The 20,374-nt window shown below is 43.2% G+C and overlaps 1 protein-coding gene across 1 annotated transcript in view; it reads right to left on the reverse strand.

The window, feature by feature from the left end:
• Positions 1-17,661, reverse strand: part of THBS4 (thrombospondin 4) — a 71,996-nt gene extending 54,335 nt beyond the window's left edge. Inside the window, exons 1-2 of the mRNA XM_045022034.1 lie at positions 17,368-17,661; positions 4,770-4,970 (exon numbers count right to left, since the gene is read on the reverse strand). Of these exons, the coding sequence (XP_044877969.1) occupies positions 4,770-4,970; positions 17,368-17,455 (289 nt within the window). The 5' untranslated portion in view covers positions 17,456-17,661. The remainder of the gene's footprint in view (positions 1-4,769; positions 4,971-17,367) is intronic.
• Between the last annotated feature and the right edge of the window lie 2,713 nt (positions 17,662-20,374).

Here is a 20,374-nt window from a genome sequence, read left to right on the forward strand (position 1 = left end):
CGCAGCTGCGTGCTGAGTCTGTGCTATGCCGTTTGTCCGTTTATTTATTAAAAATACTTTGGACCAGGCGTAACGTAACATTTCTTCCCCTACTTAGATGCAGGAGTCTCCGAGCGAGATCACCGTGAGGACGGGCACTGAAGGAGATAGAGAGCGCATGCTGCGTGAAATCTAGCACGAACCACGGACCTATGCAGCCGTGCTCTGGGAGGCAGTGCTCCCTGAATACCGCGTGAAAGCCTCGCGCGGAAAAGTGTGCTACCACGGAGCACCCAATAAGGCAGCTCTCCCCAGGAACCTCCTGCTGATGCTTATCGATTAACGGCAGGAGAGCTTCGTGGCATTCTCCCAGGAGGATTTCTGTTCTATCACCATATATACAGAGACCTCCTTTTCACACACTTCAGATTCCTGTTATATTAAGAATAAAAGTTAACATGGTTAAAGCACTTACCGACAGATCCTACCCCTGATTCAGGATCCGGGTTCCTGGCCGGGGAGGGTTGGTAGGGGATCTCCGTGACGGTGATGAATAGATCCTGGCTGTCGGGGAAACCAGCGTTGTAAGCGCTATCGCCTGCCTCGTCCTCCACAAACCCTTCCTCATCTTCCCCGTCCGTGAACATCGTCGAGGAACTGTCCGTCGACACTGTCCCATCATCAGAGTCCATGGTCACTGGTGGGGCAGTGGTGGCAGGCTCCGTAGCGTCCGTTGGCCGCTTTGATTTTTTGGTAGGCTTGTCTGGGGTCCTTGATTTTCACGCGGCGCTGCGTTGCATGACGGCTGTATCCTCTGTCTGGATCATGGCTTTGGAGACCTTCTCGTAGGTCTTTGCATTCCGTTCGTTGGAGCGCAGCTCCGAAAGCACAGACTCCTCGCCCCACACACCGATCAGATCGAAGAGTTCCCGGTCAGTCTATGCCGGGTCCCTCTTTCTATTCAGAGATTACATGAACTCCTCTGCTGGAGAGCTCTGCATTGCTGCCGGTGCTGCGGAGCTCGCCCCGATGTGCAACCAGAACGTCAGATTCAAACCGCCCAGACAGGAAAATGAATTCAAATTTTCGCGGGTCATTTCCTGTGTGGCTGGGCAGAGAATCCAAGCTCGGGCTGCTGTCCAGAGCGTCAACAGAGTGGTGCACTGTGGGATAGCTCCCGGAGCTACTAAGTTCGATTTGCATCCACACCTAGCCTAATTCGAACTAGCCATGTCGAATTTAGCGTTACTCCACCTGCCGGGGTGGAGTACCAAATTCGAACTAAAGAGCCCTCTAGTTCGAATTAAATGGCTTCCTGGTGTGGACGGTTGAGCGGTTAGTTCGAATTAACGCTGCTAAATTCGAATTAAAGTCCTAGTGTAGACCAGGCCCTAGCTAGTATCCAGACTTTGCAACATTTTACTGCTCTTGGGAATGAGAAATCTGTAAGTTACCCAATGAGTCTGTGTGTGAGGCAGAAGGTCTGTAGGTAGGATGCAGGAGAAATTACAAAAATGCTCCCTGAATGTAAAGCCACTTGGCACATATTACATATGATATATTTATGGTTACAACCCTCTCGAATCGAAGAAACAGGAGACAGGTGTTTAAACTCTTTGGATACTTGTAGGCAGTTATCATGACCCCTTCAGTTGCCATTTATTCTAAGGTTTGGGATTTCCACTATTCTTTTTATACTATTAATGACTTTTTGTGTTTCCTATGTGTTTTGAACTTCCTTAGAATTTTCTTTGGCCACTACATTGATATAATTTGTTTTGGTCATTTCTTTCCATTTCTTAAATATAAAGAACCAGCTTTTGCTCTGTTTTACCAGTATAAATCCACAGTAATTCCAATGAATCTGATTAAGTCACTTCTGATTTATACCAGTGTGTGGTCCCTTCTATCTTTAGTTTATATATCTTTTCTGGAAATCTCAGCAGTTGCCGTCAATGACTCAATTATTTTCACCATTTTTCTATGTACAAAAACAACCAGACATGAGATTTTCTTAGAATCGCATGGGGTCATCAGTAACTTGACAAAAAGCGACTCTGCTTGCTGGTAAATGCTGAGTTTCACTTGCCAGCTCTATGTTGCAGGCATTTACTTATGTGACTGCTACATGCTTGGGGGTATATTAAAGCAGTATCCTTGGAACTGGGCCCTGCAGCCAGAATGACTGAACACAGCAGTGAGTCAGTGAGAGAGAAACCAGAGGACAGTGGTGGAGCACACAACTGATTGCTGGCCACCAGCCAGGATAGCTTTAGGACAGCTGAACTGTCTGGCTTGAGAGGAAGATCCAAGGACTCATTATTGGGCCATAGCCAAAGGTTCATCGAGGGGGCTGGAACAGTCTGTTGAAGAAGATGAGGGCAAAATTTTGATGGACTACAGCTCCAGTTACACTCAAATCACCAGTGATCCTGCAAGTACCCTCCCACCGCCAGAACGCTTGACACGGACGACCTGCGGATAATGAAGTGTTCAGTTACTTGCACTGTCTAAAAAACATATTCACTGTCATTCTGGCTCCTGAAAGCCAATACAATGGTCTGAACTTAGAAAATGTTCAGTGAAACGACAGCTGCAGCATAGTAATAGACTATGGCTCACAGAGCTGTTAAGCTATAACAGTTGTACTTAGATTTTAAAAGAAACATTGATGTAAAAGAGGTAATTCTGTTATGTGAGAACAGTTTTTCTCCAAGTGCCCTTATTAGACAGTGAACATGAGAAGTCTGCAGGACTATTTTAGCTTTTTATCTATGAAAAATGCACCAGTTTAATTAGATCAAACTAAAAAAAAATTACCTACTTAAACAGGTGCAAATCCCTACTCTAGATACACTTAAAATGGTTCACCTCTTGCTTCTATCAAATTATCTTGCATCAGTAAGAGTGACTTACACTAATTTGATAGAAGCAAGATTTAAACCAGTTACTGTAAATTGACATTAGAAGTCTACAGCAGTTTAACTAGAATGAATTGGTTAAACCACTGCACCTTTCTGGTATAGACAAGACCTTAGTGTAGACTTAGCAAATCCGGGGGTGGAGGGGTGGAAAGGAACCCATGTCCAATTATTCTGCTGTAAACCTCACACAGACATTAACATACTTACAATAGAATCAACAAAACCAAAACCAGAATGTGTGCAAAACATCTGGACCCAGTTTTCAAACATGGCACAGTCACAGATAACTAACTCCTGCTTCAGGTTGCTTATATCAACACTTAGTGCATCAGTGGAAATATTATGCCCCTATATTATGAAGTACAGATGTTTAGATTTCACATCTTATCCATTTGCCATTTGGGCCCGCAATGTGCATAACAATAAAGTCTTGAAATAATACTATATTTACCCTCAAAAGGATGCCAAATCATCCCTAGATTCCATGCAATCATCTAACTAAGATGAGCTGTAGTGAAAAGCCCCACTAAAATGAGCATTCTAATCTACTGCCCACAGCTATTGTACTGCACACTGGATATTTTCAAAGCGCTTAACAAATGTTAACTAATTATACAGGTGCATGTCCTAGGCAAACCACACTAAAATAATGGGGGGATTAGCTCTCAATGGACAGATCTACTGAGGAAGTTCTGTCTCTTTAACTAATCTTAAATCTGAATTTATCATATAATGGTGCTAGAGTGGCAGCCTTGTAGACTGAAGTTCTCTATGTATTCAAGAGTCCAAAAGGAAATGAGTAGTAGCAGTGCAAGCTTCTCCACACTGCCCATCAATATACCTCAATCCTGACACAGAGGGATCATCTGTAAAGATGAGAAGGTAACTCACAATTTGTGTTCCCTGTGTGCAATAGAAACATATTCAGAACTGCCAGGGAACAATTTAAACATTGTCTATAAAGCTCAAAAAGCCTGTTCCTTAATTCATACCAAGAAAGATCTGAAGGCATGCAAAAGTTCTTGCAAATTAGACACAAGCGTGACTTATTTTTTTCAATAAAGTGTGTGTGTGTGTGTGTGTGTGTGTGTGTGCACGTGCATGTGTAAGTATAAACACTGTGCCTGATCCTGCAGTTCTTACTCATTGACTTCAGGAGCAGTTTCCTGGAGCTATAGGATCAGACCTTTGGTTTTAAGGGTTTTCTCTGTATACACCTCTGTATTTTCTAATTAAAAAAATAAAAGTTGTTTTAAGTGAGTCAGAGAATTTTCTTACATCTAACTTAAAATTTCTCAACAAATATATTTCTAACTTTTCTCAAGTCTGTACGGTGACTCTTTAATTAACTGGTTCCAATAAACAGAGAACAAACATTTCTTCATCACCCGCGCAAGGAACATTTGCCTTGCACAGACAAATCTAAACTTCAGGTCCATGGCGCAAGTACCCTTCTTTCATATGCATGAGACAGCATGTGCGTGTGTCTATCACATTCCTTACTAATAAAAAGCAGTTATTGTCCCAAGGGGGAAAAGAAAGGAAAACAGCTTTACATGTTTCTTTAGGAGTCATTCAGCGCTTGCTTGTAGCAAGCTGGCTGGTAGAACGTAGAGACTCCAGTTGATTTTCTCAGCATGCTTCTCCTAGTAGGCATCAGGGTAGTATCAGTGCTGTGCAAGGAAGCATAAAAGGGGAGGCAAGAACCTTGCCAACACTTATATCTTCCTGAGCATTAGAATGAGCAGGTGATGAGTAGTGAAATAAATAACAAAAGAGTAGCTGCAAATAATGTTTGTAAAGACTATTGCAGACGTCAATAATTTTAGATCCATAAAATAAGGGGGTTGGGGTCAAATGACTTACCTTTATTCAATCGCCCCACCACTGTAAATTCAAAATACTTGCTATTGTCATCTGAAGAATATAAGCCAAATATGGTGGCTGTACTCTTTGTCTGCAATTTGAACGTTGAGAGCACATATACTTCATTCAATGTAGGATCAGCAAGCGTTTGCTGTAGAAAGTTTACCAGTCTCTGGCTGGGAGATGAAAGAAGATCAAAAACTGTAAAATAAAAGGATTTGGGAAGTTGGTAGGTAAACTGTGTATCAAATCATAATACAATAATGACCCAAGAGAACTTCATCTAATATCCCGCAATGATTTCTCTTTGGGGGATAGAAACTATTCTTTGTTGTCATGGGGATATTTTAGCAATTAATCCAAATTCTCTCTGAACTGCAGCTAGAATATATAAAGCAATTTTTCACTCATGACATCAGACTCTTTACGGTCTTTGTTGTCACTTATTTCATTTTAGCAACAGTTGTTAGCAAGCATTATCTATTATTGCTCAAATACTAGCATCTTTTATTTTTCAATTCAAATTATTACAATCTCTTAATGCAGATTTCTAAAATTCATCTTTTTAACAGAAATCTCTTAACCCACTGTTGTTTATATAAATTCAGACCCTGTCATTCATGCTCCAATCAAGTCCAAGATCTAAAGTCGAAATTTGCATGTAAAGAATTTTCAGTGCACTTTACTGTACAGTACAAATATTTTGGTTTCAGTTAATATAGTCTACATAAGCAGATATCTAATATGATATAAGTTTTTGCTGACTTTCCAGAAGGCTAAAAGAAGACATTTTATGTAAATAAAACCCACATTCTCTTCATAGTACTGATACCAAATCAAGGCACATCTGAAGGCATAGATTAAGAAACTGAAAGGAGTGACATAATGAAATCTACTTGAATTCTCTTTAACTTTTCAAGAATGCATATAGACCTTTTTATGATATTCTATGCTTCTAACTATGTCAGACTATCTCTCACTTTCTTTTTTAACACAAATCACACTTTTCTCAATATTTCCAAATCTTTGAATACATTTTTCTAAGACAGAATTGGAACAGAGGCACACTTTTCTGTTGACTTAAATATTGTTCTTTTACTATGCTGGTTAATTATTGCTGCTTTTAGAGTAATAAATATAGATGGGAAGGAAAAAGTTAATTAATGCCTCCAAATCAATGATGCTACTAGAAATCTTGCAAATCTCAGACATAAACCAAATATTAATAAAATTGCACATTTCCAGTCTCCTCCTTATAAGAACTAATTACAAGGGAACCACTTCAGTAAACTTGTGGTAGTTCTGTTTATTTAGTCACAGTGCTGTACATATGGTATGCCCTTTTAATAGCTCCATTATGTTAGGGCCATATTACCCCACCCTCACTAACATGAAGACAAAAACTGGTGGAACTCAATGGGGGTTTAAGATGGGGTACACAGAAGAAAGGTAACAGCAGCTCTGTGGTATGCTCTGCCTCAGTTTCCCAAGGTTATAATATAAAGTTTGGGCTGAAAAGGTCAGGGACAGGTAGGCCTGCTCTGCCTGGCCTCATCTCCTATAACTCTGTCCCTCAGTTATAACAATTTTGACTCAGTCCACATTATTTTGCAAAGTGACCGCTCTGTATAATGAATGTGACCTACTCCACTGAATGCACCTTTCCCTACACCTGGGGCAGCAGTTGTCTCCAGGGCAGCCAACAGAAGGGACTACATGGGAACACAGCTTCCTCCAGGATCACATGAAAACACCTCAGCTGTAAGGAGGCACTGGGATTCCATGGTGCTCCCAAGTTCTATGCAAGTCTAAGGATACCAGCTGGGTTAGAGGGCAGAATCGCTCCCCATTGCATTTGGATGCAAATGGAATTCCCCCACAGAATGAGGAAGAAGGAGGTTCTCCCCTTATAGGCAGCGGCCTTTATTTCTTATAAACCTATTGAAAGTTGCACCAATATTCTACTATTTAATGGCCTGATTCTTATGCACCTCAGTCTCCCACTGACTTTACTAGGTGTTTATGGTACACTACAAAAGAAGGACCAGGCCCTAAATGTACCCAAGATTTATTGTCGAATACCAGAGAAATGAATGTCTGAGAGCCACCTCACAAAATGCCATTGCTAGCATTTAATTTATATCCAAAAACAATTTCATTATATACACAGGGCAACCAAGAAGGATTGAGCCCTCACTTCTGCTGAGATCAGTGAGGAGGGACTGACACCTCTTCACATTCGGCCCATAGAAAGCAGCCACATAGCCCCAGTCAAAGACAGAAGGACAACTCACAACTTCATACTGCAAACGCTTGCAGGAGGTAACCACCCAAAATATACAGCTAAATCTTCTAAGTTATAACACTGGCATAGAATAGAAATCTTCTAGGTCTGTTAAATGCTAAACCAGTTATTGAAAAGGGAATATATTAGTAAATAGCTCTGTGTCAAGAGCATATTTTATATTAGCTAATTTCTTATGAGATGAATTAAGCTTCAGTTTATTCAGACATTTAAAACTAAATCTGACTTAATTGTTGGTAAATGAATATATTACATTAGGATATTTATGAAGTATTTAGAAATTCTGTACATGTTTGATCACTTGAGGCCTGCTCCTGAAGTCTTTTTAAAAGCATTTTCCTATTTAAAAGATGTATTTGAATTGTTTGGGTTCTAATAAAGCACAATGTCTTAGCATTGATGGGATTCTTTTGGAAATAAGTGCCAAATCCATGTATCTGGGATGAATTAGAATGAATGTCCATTGACTTCAATGCAGATGTATCACTGTGATCAAATCCATCCCTGGTGTGAGGCACTCACTTGCTAGCAACAGTTGCTGGCCGGGACAAGCGTCTACCCTCCTACAGGTATGTCTACACATTTAGCGTTGTTCTCTGATAGAGCCAGCTTTGGGGCCCCAGCAAGCCCATGATCTGGTTGGAAGGAACAAGAAGCTATGTAAAAGAGAATCACACTTTCATTTTAAGAAAAGTTATCTGCTAGCCCCTTTCCTTGGACTTGAAAACAAACTTATGGGCAAATTGCTAGAACTGAAAGGAACAAGCAGCAGATCTCAATACATGCAGCCAAACATGCCCCCAAACACATACACTCTTTCATTCTTTATTTAAATGAATCAGTGAAGTTGTAGGGGGAGATTTTGACAAACTAGTAAAGTGCCTGAAACCACTATGGCTTATTGCTAAAAGCAGCCAAGTCAGCAGGCTGTAAAGTGGCCATGTAGCGAGCTCAGCTTGACCAAGGCAGGAGGGGAGGGGGTTTTGGATGCCACAGAAAGGGCAGCTTGACCCCACGTCCTTCCTGATAAGAATTGTGTTGAAGTTGCTGATACATGCATTTTAGAAGAGCAGGATGTGCCCCAGGAATGTCTATTGGGGCCTCAAGGCTGCAAACTGGGAAAACCCACACCTGGTTAATCAATAATCGGAACCTCTTGCTTGACCATTGAAACTGCTAGCTTAACGAATGTTCTTTAAGGGACATGTCATCGTGTTACTAATGTATAAAATAAGAGGGAAGAGTTGGGGAGGGGGACTCTTCAGGACTGGACTCTCCCTCTGGATGCATCTGGTGTTACCCACCGGCAGATGGGCTGCTGCTGTGCCACTCGAGAGCCACACTCAGCTTCAGTAATTATCGAGAGTTGGGGGTGTTTTACTAACCTGTTGCGGACTTGTGTAAGTGCTTTAGACTAAGTAAAGTTTAGCTTTAAGTGAAAGCACTCCTGTGTTGTCCTGTTTGTGTCATCCATCTATTGGTTGGACGGCCGTGTCTTCCCTGATTTATTTCCTGACACCATCTCGCATAGAGTAAAAGTTACCGAGAGCTTTGGGTTGAAAGAACCCCAGATAACAAAGTTTGCAGCATATCCCAAGAATCATCTTACTAACTCTTTTTCCAAATTCCTTAGGATGGACCTGTACAGTGCAGCGTGATAATGTTGGTGGGGGATCATTTACATTTGAAGAGAGTGACAAAATATTGTTTTTGAGGCCTGCGCAAAAATGTTAAGACTAACTGTGCACCTGGGAGTTCTCAAAGAGAGGATGTGAGGTTCTTAGCGGAGAAAGGAGCTTGGGAGAATGAAGTCAATGAGGGAAGCTATTGAGGGGATCAGGGAGGAGACCAGCAGAAAAGGGCTCCCGTCTAAGGCAATAGACCAACAAAGTGTGTCAGACAATGTGGACTTGTAAGCAACAGATGCATCACCATGATGATTTGAAGGAAAAGCTTTTATCAGTTTTGTAGGTGTTACTTTTCAGTTTCATTGACTGTGCTCTTGTTTTTGTATTACGAGAAAGTAAATCAGGAATTTCTATTTTCTCTTTATAACACCCATAAATGTTGTACACCTCAAGTTTATCTCTTATTGTTGCCCGTTTAAACTAAACAGTCCTCTTTTTTTCAGTCCATTTTCATATGTAAGTCTTTCCAGGCCTCTAATAATTTTTGTCACCCATCTTTTAACCCCTTCTATTTCTGTGAGATGCAGTAATCAGAATCAAACATGTTATCCCAGATGAAGGCATACCAGTGTTTTACTTAATGGTATTATAATTTTCAGTACTATTTTATAATTCATATTTCATGCATTCTAATATTTTGACTACCATTTCCCACTGAAAATAAATTTTCATTGGGCTGTCCACTGTGACTTTCAGATCTTTTTCCTGTGTGGTTACAGTTAATTTAGAATCTAGCAATGTGTACAAGAAGTTCAGGTTATTCCTTCCACTACACACTACCCTGCACTTGTCAATTCTGGATTTAATCTGCTATCATGCTTTGTTAGATCTGTTTGAAGTTGTTTTTTCAAATCAGGACTAATCTAAATAATTCTGTCCACTGAAAATCTTCCTACATCACTGTTCACCCTCTACCCAGATAATTACAAAAACATATTAAACAACATCGACCCTAGGATGAAACTCTGACCCTATTGAAATCAATGGCAAAACTCCCACTGACTTCAGTGAGGCCAGAATTTCATCCCCAATATGGAACCTTGGGGCATTCCACTGTTAACTTTTTGCTATGTCGACAATTAACAGTTTATTCGTACTCCTTGTTTTCTGTCTCTGTTGTCAGCTTCTAAACCATGACCATATTTTACCTCTTACTTTTGTAGATACGCTCAAAGAAGTCTAGTAGATTTGAGAGGTATGATTTTCTTTTTGCAGAAGCCATGTTTGTTTGTCCCTGTCATATTGTGTATCCAGATGTTTTCTAATTCTGTTTTTAATAATCTTGTTTTTTCTGGGAGAGCACTGTAAAGGACAGTACAGTTTCATTATTATTGTCATTAGCAGAAAGACACATGCTAATTTTTTTTGTAAGTAATTATCTAAAATCTAAATTATCTAAATCTAAAAATGTTTAAAATCCCCTATATGCCTCTCAGCCTTGGTTGTTTATGAGAATGTTGTCTAGTATATTATCAAGACGATGGAGAGGACTGAAAAGGCACAATGGACCAAATGCCTCCTTAATGTAAACTGGTGCAATTCCCAGAGTTTAACTGCTACACTCAAGCTAAATTTGATCCAGTAAAAATGCTAATGTTGTTGGACATGTGGTATGTTTGCAGCCTAAACATTTACTGAAATAGAGTGGAGCACTGACTTCCTGTGTAGTATACTTTTATTATATAAAGCCGTGTTTCTTAAATGGTGGGTTGCAACCCACCAGTTGGTTGGGAAGGTTCTAGATGGGTTGTGGGCCTGGTTTAGAAGGGAGGCCCTGGTTTGAGGGAGGGAAGAAGAGGCTACCCATGATGAAAGGGTGGCCTGGCCAAACCTGAGTGGCATTGCAGCCCAATGAGCCAGGTTGCAACACCCAGAACAAGTTGCTGAGCCCAGCTCTGTAGAACAGGAGCAGATGCTGCAGGGTAAGTGCAGGGTGGGCTAGCTCTCCAATCCCACCACCGCAAAGCCTAAACCTGGATTAGGTTTGCAGTGCCAGCACGAAGGGTGCTGCTGCAGGTAGTGAGCGACTCCTTGGCAGGGTAAAAAGGAGGAGGTGGCAGAGGAGAACGACTCTGGCCTATGATTTTGGGCTCTTCCACCCAGAATTTGGATCCTGGGTGCACAAGAAAAGACAAAAGGCAGTTGGTGGGTCACCTTAGTAAAACATCAAGTTAACTTCTGATGTAATTACTTTCTATCACTGGTATCTAGTCATGTGTGTTATATTCCATTGTTAAAGGAACATTCATGCCAGGATTTCAAAGTGCTTCCCAGACATTAATTAATCTGCAAAGCACCTTTCTGAGGTAGGTAAGTGTTGTGCTCATTTTAGAGACGGGTAAAGTAAGGCCATGCCTACATTACAAACTTTAGTCAACACAAGTTACATCAGCGTACAGTCGCTGAAATTTGTATCTCTCTCCTATGCATACGTGCTTGCATTGCCACTGAACATACTCACCAGGATTGCTTGTGTCAATGCAAAAAGTGCAGGTATAGCAGTTCACCATGTGCTGGCAAGATGCCTTTTGGGAAATTTTCACAATGTGTTGTGGATAGAAATGCTCGCCCAGGGACCTCTGGAAGCTAAGGGTCAAGTTCCCAGCATGCAACTTTCTCTATTCCATAATGCCATCCATATCACATAATTTTCAAGACTTATTTAAAAAAAAAAAACACATGGCATTTTTGGTGTCTGCCATCTCTGACAGAAGCATGGAGCCCACAAAGCTCTGCACTGTTCTCATTAATGGTGCAAATACAGGACATGTGATTTTCCTGTATTTGCAGACTCTCAGGAAATACTGCAACAACAGGGGACATGAGGATTTCTTCAGGGATAGTTTGCTAAGGAACATAGTGAAAAACAGTTCAAGGTTGTCGGTGGTATTCACGGAGCAGCTGCAGACGATGAAGCACCACTTCTGGGCCCAAGAAGAGAGCACCTACTGATGAGATTGCATCATAAAGCAGGTTAGGAACAACAAGGAACTTCCAGGTGTGAGAGAGTCCACATTCCTTCATCTATGTGCCAAGCTAGCCCAGTCCTCCAGTGCAGGTGCATCAGAATGAAAGCTGCATTAACAGTGGAGAAATGAGTGGCAATCATACTCCGGAAGCAACACCAGATTGCTACCAGTCAGTAGGAAATCATTTTGGAGTTGGAAAATGCACAGTGGGAGCATACAAATTTGTAGGTCCATTAAATGTCTCCTGATCTGCAGGACAGTGGCTCTCAGCAATGTGCAGGACATAGTGGATGGATTTGCAGCACATTAGGGTGTCAGACAACATGCATAGCCCTATTTTGACACTAGCCCACCTTGCCATAGTACGTGAACAGAAAGGGGTACTTTTTTATGGTTATGCAAGCACTGATGGATCACTGGGGTTACTTCATTGATATCAGCCTGGGCTGGTGACAGATTACGCTCACATCTTTAAGAACTCAGGACATTCTTTCCCAACCAGCAAATTACCACTGGTGATATTGAAATGCCAGCAGTGATTCTAGGGGACCTAGCCTACCCTTTGCTCCCTTGGCTCATGCTGTGCACTGGCCACCTCAATAGCATCAAGAAAAGAGACAACTACTGGCTCAGCAGGTGCAGAATGACAGTTGAATGAGCTTTTGGTAGATTGAAGGGGCGCTGATGGTATTTACTCACTAGAATGGATCACAGTAAGAAAAATATCCCAATGGTTATAGCTCTCTGTTGTGTCCTGCATAATAACTGTGAGGCAAAGGGGAAAAATACCGTTGCCAGGGTGAAGGGGGAGCAAGCTCTGACTTTGAACAGCCAAACACAAGGGCCATTAGAAGACCCAACATAGTGCGGTACACACAATATCAACATTTGGTCTATATACAGGTCTTGGGGGAGAATTTGAATCATTATTCTTCTGGCTCTGAGGTAAGAGGTTGAATGAGGCTTTGAAAGAGCACTTTAGTGGTCAGGCAGAGTAGTGTTCTCTGCTGGATGGTTCTCTGGGCCTGGAGCTTTGGGTGCTGCTAAAAATTGTGTAGTGCTCGCTGCACATTTATAAATATGAATGAATCTTGAATTATGTGGTGGCTGTACACTTATAAGTACTGTTTGCTTTAAGTACCAGTGTGCATTCTGCAGTATTTGTTGTGAACTAAAAAAGATAATTTAGGTCTCCAAAAATATAACTTTGAGTGGGAAAAGCAGTGCAAATAAACAAAGTGCAAAAAAAACCACAGGCAATGTAATACAAATGTTTAATATGAATTAATGGAGTAAAACTTTAAAATTGGAAAGGGATTGAACATTTCTGTCCACTTCCATGTACAAATGTAGTCTATTGTGGCTTCACATACAACAACCATTGTTCACATTCACAGACCTCTGAGAAGTGGTGGTTTTCCTTGCTATCCACTGGCATGGAGGGGTAGAGGTAAGAATGCAGCCCATGATGCCATGTGGCATATTGGGGTGTGTAGGGCGCAGCACGCATGGATTTCTCCAAAGACTGCACAAGGTGGAGAGTTTGGGATTTCTGGAACTGTAGGTCAACCAGGATCTGCAGCATTTGGATTTGCTGCTTGAGAACATCCATTATGTCCTTGTGCATTTCCCTTTCCTTGTCCTGCTGGGACTCTTGCGCCTTTCTTCTGTACTCCTTCCTTCTCCATGCTGTCAGTCATATTGGCTTTCCAAGCCCTTTGCTCACGGTCCAATGAAGCACTGACTTGCAGATCTCACTGAACATGTCCTCCCTAGTCCTTTTCTTTTTCCTCATCAAGGTCAGGTGTTCTGCAGGTGTGTAGGGGCACTGTAGTCCCATAAATACTTTTAATAAGAAATGATTATTGACAATTCAGCTTTAGAGACCCTCAGCACAGCACTGCTCTCCAGCCCCAGCCACGGCTGTTCTGTTGCATGAAGCTATAAAATTTCACTCCCCATTCCATGGACCCAATATAGGGCAATGATACTGAATATTAACCCTATTAATATTCAGTATAATTGAATACGGAATATTCACAAGTGGTGGTGGGTTTAGATGATCTCTCATTCCTGAGGATCACAAGGACACAGATGCTACTGGTGTCTCAAAGTTGACCAGGCTTGTATGCTGTTACCCTGTTTACTGAGATGATGCCAGACGAACTCATTGCAGAGTGCGGTGGAAAAGTGTCCTACTACAGAGGAAAAAATAAGGCAGCCATTGCCAGAGACCTTCTGGAAAGGATTGCAGAGTATCTCCATGGAAGTCTCTCAGGAGGACAAAATGGATATTTCTGTGTACATAAACAAACTGCTCCACATGCTGCCCCTGCTTAACTCTACATGGGAATGAGAGGCAGATGCCAACTCTATCTCTGTTGTACCTCTACTGCTTCTCATACAAGTAAAACAATGAAAAATCAATACCTTTGTCTTATTAACTTATGGATGTGCCAGGTGCCATCTTTAAATTTAAACACTGTAAGGAAAAAATGCCTGCACACACTTACCCAAATTCCCTTCCCCTCCATCAAGCTCACCCCGCTTGCCTGGCAGAACTGGCTAGACTGTGGTGGAGTCTCAAACAGGTCCTGGATTGCTGCATGGCCGGACACTCCTTCAATGTCTCCCCCGCCACACCCTTCCACTATACTGTTCACGGCAGGGATCTCTGTCTTGTGCTCCTCACAGTGGTTGGCAAGGTGCTGGTGGGGTCTCCACCAAGTACGGCATGCTGTTCATTGTAAAAGCGGCATGCCTGTGAAACAGCACCAAATCTATTGTTGGCTTCCCTGAACTTGTGTTATCCCTGGCAAAGTTCCTTCACTTTCACACAGCACTACTGCTGATCCCTGTGTACGCCTTTGCCTGCATCTCCAGTGCAATCTGCTTGTAGATATCCATGTTTCTATGGCAGGTCCATAGCTGTGCTTGCACAGGCCAAGGAGATCCAATACCAGGCAGGAGTGCGTTTAGTCAGGGCCGCCCAAAGGATTCCAGGGGCCTGGGGTCTTCGGCAGCGGGGGGCCTTTCCGTTCCGGGACCCGCCGCCGAAGTGCCCCGAAGACCCACAGCGGGGGCCCCCCCTGCCACCGAATTACCGCCAAAGCGAGACCCGCCGCCGAAGTGCAGCCCGGTCTTCGGCAGTAATTCGGAGGCGGGGGGGCCCCCACCGCGGGTCTTCGGGGCACTTCGGCGGTGGGTCCCGGAACGGAAGGGCCCCCCGTCGCCAAATTACCGCCTAAGACCGAGCTGAACTTTGGCAGCGGGTCCCACTTCGGTGGTAATTTGCCAGTGGGGGGTCCTTCTGCTCCGGAGCGGAAGGACCCCCTGCCGGCGAAGACCGGGAGCGGAAGAAGCTCCTGGGCCCGGCCCTGCAAGAGTTTTCCGGGCCCCCTGGAGCGAGTGAAGGACCCCGCTCCAGGGCCCCCGAAAAACTCTCGTGGGGGCCCCTGTGGGGCCTGGGGCCTGAGGCAAATTGCCCCTCTTGCCCCCCCCCCCTCTGGGCGGCCCTGCGTTTAGTGCATGGAGCTGGCATGGTTGACTAAGTGGTTGCACACAACAAGGGTGAGCTGCTCGGTGTGCTTGCCAAGGTGAGCAATTAGGAAAAGGCAATTGGAATACACAAGGAGTTCTAAAAAGGAAAGTGTCTTCTAGTCTCTGTGATCTCTTAGGGCAGAGGACTTTAAAATTGTGACCCCAGTGGTCACTGTCACAGAGAATGGGGAATTATGGGACAGCTGCTGGAGGACAGTTAGGGTCAACACAGGCCATGCAGCGTTTACACTTGCATTGTGTCAACTTCAGTAGCGACTGTTCAGGGAGGTGGGTTTACTGCATTGCTGGAACAGGGCACTTAACGGTGGCCGGAGACAAATGTAAGCATGGACACATGAACAAGCAGATGGACACAAGGTGACTTACATAGACCTAATTTTATAGTGCAGACCAGTCCTAAGAAACAAAGAAGGTAAGTGACTTCCCCAAGTTCACACAAGGAGTTGGGAACAAATTCCATCTAGGAGTTCTAAGTCCTAGTCCCTTCTGCAGTCACCAAACCTCACTCCACTTCTTGCCAACATCTTATAATATACAAAGGCAGCATCTCTCATAGTGCGGTACACACACTATCAACATTTGGTCTATATACAGGTCTTGGGGGAGAACCTGAAATCATTGTTCTTCTGGCTCTGAGGTAAGAGCTCTACCAATTGAACCACACTGGACCAGTAAGGAAATGTATATATAAAATGACCCATAGGAAATAGAAGAGGCAATGCATACTTACTCTAAATGTATACTTGGATATTGAAAGGCTATTTAATACAAAATGCTACTTGAGCCTTTGGAACCTGGCACATATACTTTGTCTACAAAACAGACTTTTTTTTTTAAGTAATACTGAGTAAAAATAAGTCAATAAAAGTTAAAGGTTCAGCTTTTTAAAGCTGTCCGAAGGAAGATGTGTGTCTGTATTTTGAAAATCTCAACCATAATTTCCAGAGAGTGCCATCTTTTTGCCTCAGAAGCGAACATACTGTAATTATAAGCGGTCGCAGAGAGTACGCTACTTTACAAAGTTTAAACACAGCCTCTTTCCAAACGTATGGAAGAATTTCCCCTAAAGCAATCACATCTCTCAGTTACAAGGTTACAGTGTTCAAATCAAAACGTGCAAACAGGTGGATAAATACAAGTAGAGGTTACTGGGAAATTAAACAACACAGCATCCAGACATTACCAGTACATTATTCGTAATACCAAGTCAAATGAGTCCTTTCTCAAATTCTCTAAGGAAGAATTTAACTTTCACTAACTTAAGATTTTGTTTCTGCTCCCCGCCCCTTCTCCCACATCACCCAGTGGTCAACTCAAGTGGGCACCAACTCTTAACATATTAAAGGCACTTTTGCTTTACTGAGCCTTCAATAAATTAGGATTTTGTTTGTGCCTGACACATTCATTCCTTTTGAGGTACTTTAGAGTAAATCATCATAAAACTAAGCACAAATAGAAAGAACTGTGCCTAGGTCTAATCCTTAGTTACACTGTCCTCACATAGGTACGGTTCCTGTGTACTGGGACAGAGGAGAGAAGAACAAAGACTAGAAGATAGGAGATAAGAAAAACCCTACAGAATGTCACTAAGAGGTGAGACATGTCACAGACGCCTGTGAAATCACGTGGTTTCCTCACATCTGGGTATCTAGATAAACATGATCCCAGACCAATACTGACATAGACACATCTCATTGCCCATTTAAAGAAACTTTCTTTTTTCTTTAAAAGTTTGAGACCCTGGTGCTTATCTATTCAGTTAATCAGCTTTGATTCCCATGTCTCTGAATGAGACACTGTTCTGCTGTGCTACCTTAGCCCCTTTCACGGGTTAAATAATGACCTCAAGGAGATTTATTTGCGTTCGATGTACCCATCTTTGCCTCAGGGGAGCGATCCGGGGTTTCTATCACTGCCGTATGTTTCCAGTCCAGACACCTGCTGTCTAGCACGACAATGCACCTCAGCAGAATAACTACTCATCGACCGGAGGCGAGTCAGCTGGGAAAGCGCCTCACCTATTCCTATCACCGCCCCTTCGCGCGTCGGGCTGCAGAAGGGCCGCTGCCCCTTACCTTGCGGGGCAGGCTGGACGCCAGAGCCCGGGCACAACTGCAGCAGAACTTGCAGGAGCAGGACGGTGACTTGGCGCTTGCTCAGCATGTTCAGTGCAGGGGCGGGAGAGCGCAGCCCAGACCCCTTCCCCGGCTCAGCTCCGCTTCTCGGCTCTGGGGAGGAGGAGAGGGATGCCGGAGCTGGCCCCTAAGCAGCCAGGGGCATGGAGCGCGCCTCGGAGGCTCTGCGGGGACAATCGCTCACTCAAGCTCGGCAGCCCAGGCAGGGGCTGTTTAACCCGGGGACCTGCTCCTCGTGCGGGGAAGGAGGGCGGAACTTCAGGAGGCTGCAGTCCATTGGCCGCAGGGTCCTCTCCCCTGGGCAGGCAGTGGCGGCAGCAGGAGGAGGAGGGCGAGAGGCAGGGGGTGAAGCCGGGGCGTTGTGCGGGACAAGCTGTGTTAGAGACAGACTGACACAAAGAGCTGCCCCGAGAAACACAGAGATCGGCTCAGGGAGTAGGGGGTCTCCCCAGCCCGAAAGGGGGAAAGGACTTGGCGGGAGGTTCACTTTCCCCTAATCTCTTGTATTTCGAAAAAGAGAGGCCACAGCTTTGGTTGTTCTCTTTTAAAATAAGACATTAGAATCTGTACACTAGCAAAGACTGAAACCGAGCAACCCACACCTGATACACTTACACAACGTTAGTGAAGCTTGCCTTGGACATCCAGGGATGTCTTCCAACGAATTAACTCCAGTTTACACCAAAAATACCCGTGTATCAAGAGTGGGACTCATATGGAAAAATAATTTAACCACTAGTCACTTATATTAGTATCTGTTCCAGTAAACCTAGATCCAACTGAAAGCATTAACCAATGTGGCCCTTAGATAAATTATGAAAATCAACAGAAATTAAATACATCCCTAAAGGTGACCTGCAAAAGATTTTTTTTTAAATTGAGCATAGAGCACTGTTGAGATTCTTTACTGGGGCACATAAAGGATGCCCTTTAAAGATTTTTTTGCTGCTTGTTTTTTACCTGAAGGCTGGTCTACACCCAGAAATTGGACTGATTTAACTAAATGGGAAATGGCTGATGGAAATTGTGTAGGTTGATTTCAGAATGTCTGAGAGGTTGGCATCTGTTTAGCTTAGCTTTTCTTAAACTGTTTCCAAAATGTCCACAAAAAGGAGTTGCACTGATTTAATTAATTCTGTTTAGAAAGTGGAGCAAATTTGTATTGCTAGATTGGTCCAAATAAGAAAAATTAGGAATTTTCAAGCCTGGTCTTCCATGGCATTGGGAAAGCCCAGAGCTTGTTTAATGTGAGCTCTAAAACCTACACTGAGGTGGTGAGGTCTCTCACAAAGACTTCCTTTTATTCAATATGGTTATAGATCAGAGAAGTTGAATAAATGCTAAGGAAAACACAAATACCTGGGTTTTAAACCACCTAAAACCCCTCTCTTTCAATTAATTGTCAGTCTCTTGTGGTGTCACTATTTCAGTAATTCTCCAGTCACCACAGCGTCTTCCAGCCAGGCCAGGACATAAATTTCTAATATAAAACACCCAGTTCCTTTTGGAGACAGGCTCTCTTGTAACCTCTCTCATGGATGGCCACGCAGAATTCCCATTCAGGTAGGGCTGTCTCGTAAGTAATCTTTGGGCAGTTTTATGCTTGAAATCAAATGGGATTCCCAAGGGAGTATGCCACAGAATAACAGCTGCCTGGCTCCTCTCATACTCCTTGCCAATAGCACATAGCCCAGAGAGGTGCCACTGCCTTCTGCTGGGTTAGGGAGCAGCGGGGAGATGTCTGGGGATCAGAGAAGACAACACAGGCAACACCGTTTAGGATTCAAGTCAATGTTGTTACCCTCTACCCCAGGTAGAATGTGGATCATTGTTTGTTTGAATATCAGCAGGAAGGAGGAGCTATCTGAAGCTGTCTACATCATACAAAGGGCACAAGAAGGAAGGGACTTGTATTAGTGAGCAAAGGGGTGTTGACCAGTGTGCAATGGCAGTCGTGCATGGAGTGCACAGTTAATGAGCAGTGCAGAGATTAGAACCACGGGGCTGGGGGGTATCACTGTGTGCCTGAACACCGCTAGCCTTCCGGGGTGGGACTGTAGGACTGGAGCACCCACTGCTCAGCAAGTGGAAACCCCACCACTACATATGGAGTGCAGGTGCTGCAGAGGCTAGAATTAGAGACATAGAGCAGTCCTGCTGCTGCTCTACACTCAGTGGGGTTGGGGGAGGAGAATTCCTTCATCCTCAGACCTTATTCTTTAAAAATATAAACGTAAGTGCCTAGCACAAACACACCACCAAAGCAAGGAATATGACAGCTATGTACTAAGGCATCCAGTTACTATTGTAGACACTACAGAGAAAAAAAGGACAGTGTTAAGATTTGCCATCACTAATCTAAGTTAACAGACTCAAATATTTGCTATACTAGTTGTTTAGCTTCATTAAGCAATGCATTCATTAGAGTTTGTCAAAATATAGGGAGTGTTTTCATGAGACTTCCCTTTTTTATCTACAGCATTTTAAAATTGTTTTTTTTCCTGACCAGCTCTAGTTCTAATTTAGTCACAGAGGTGATTCTTGATGGTGTGCACTGACAGCAGTGGATTTAATTCTAGGAAGATCTCTGCTCCAGTGCCATGAATTTCACAGTATTTGCTTTCTGAGGGCCAAATTCCGTTCCCACATCTGTGCACCAGGAGTTGCATGTGCATATCAGAGAGCAGAATTTGGTTCTAACAAATATGCTGTGCTACCTATAAAATGTCAGAGAACAGAGCAAGTTCACAACTTCTATAAAAACAGAAGTCAATCCATGTTTACATGTACTTAGCCAGTGCACATAAAAGGTCCTTGTAGTTTTCCAGGCTTTCATTTCTATGTTCAGTTTTATTACTGAAATATATTACAGACTGAACAGGATTTTATACCTATGCACAACCTTCTTTAAAAGGATTTTCACAAAGTGCTATGTTTATTTGCAGTC

This window comes from Mauremys mutica, chromosome 6, assembly GCF_020497125.1.
Source record: "Mauremys mutica isolate MM-2020 ecotype Southern chromosome 6, ASM2049712v1, whole genome shotgun sequence".
Classification (NCBI taxonomy): Eukaryota; Metazoa; Chordata; order Testudines; family Geoemydidae; genus Mauremys; species Mauremys mutica.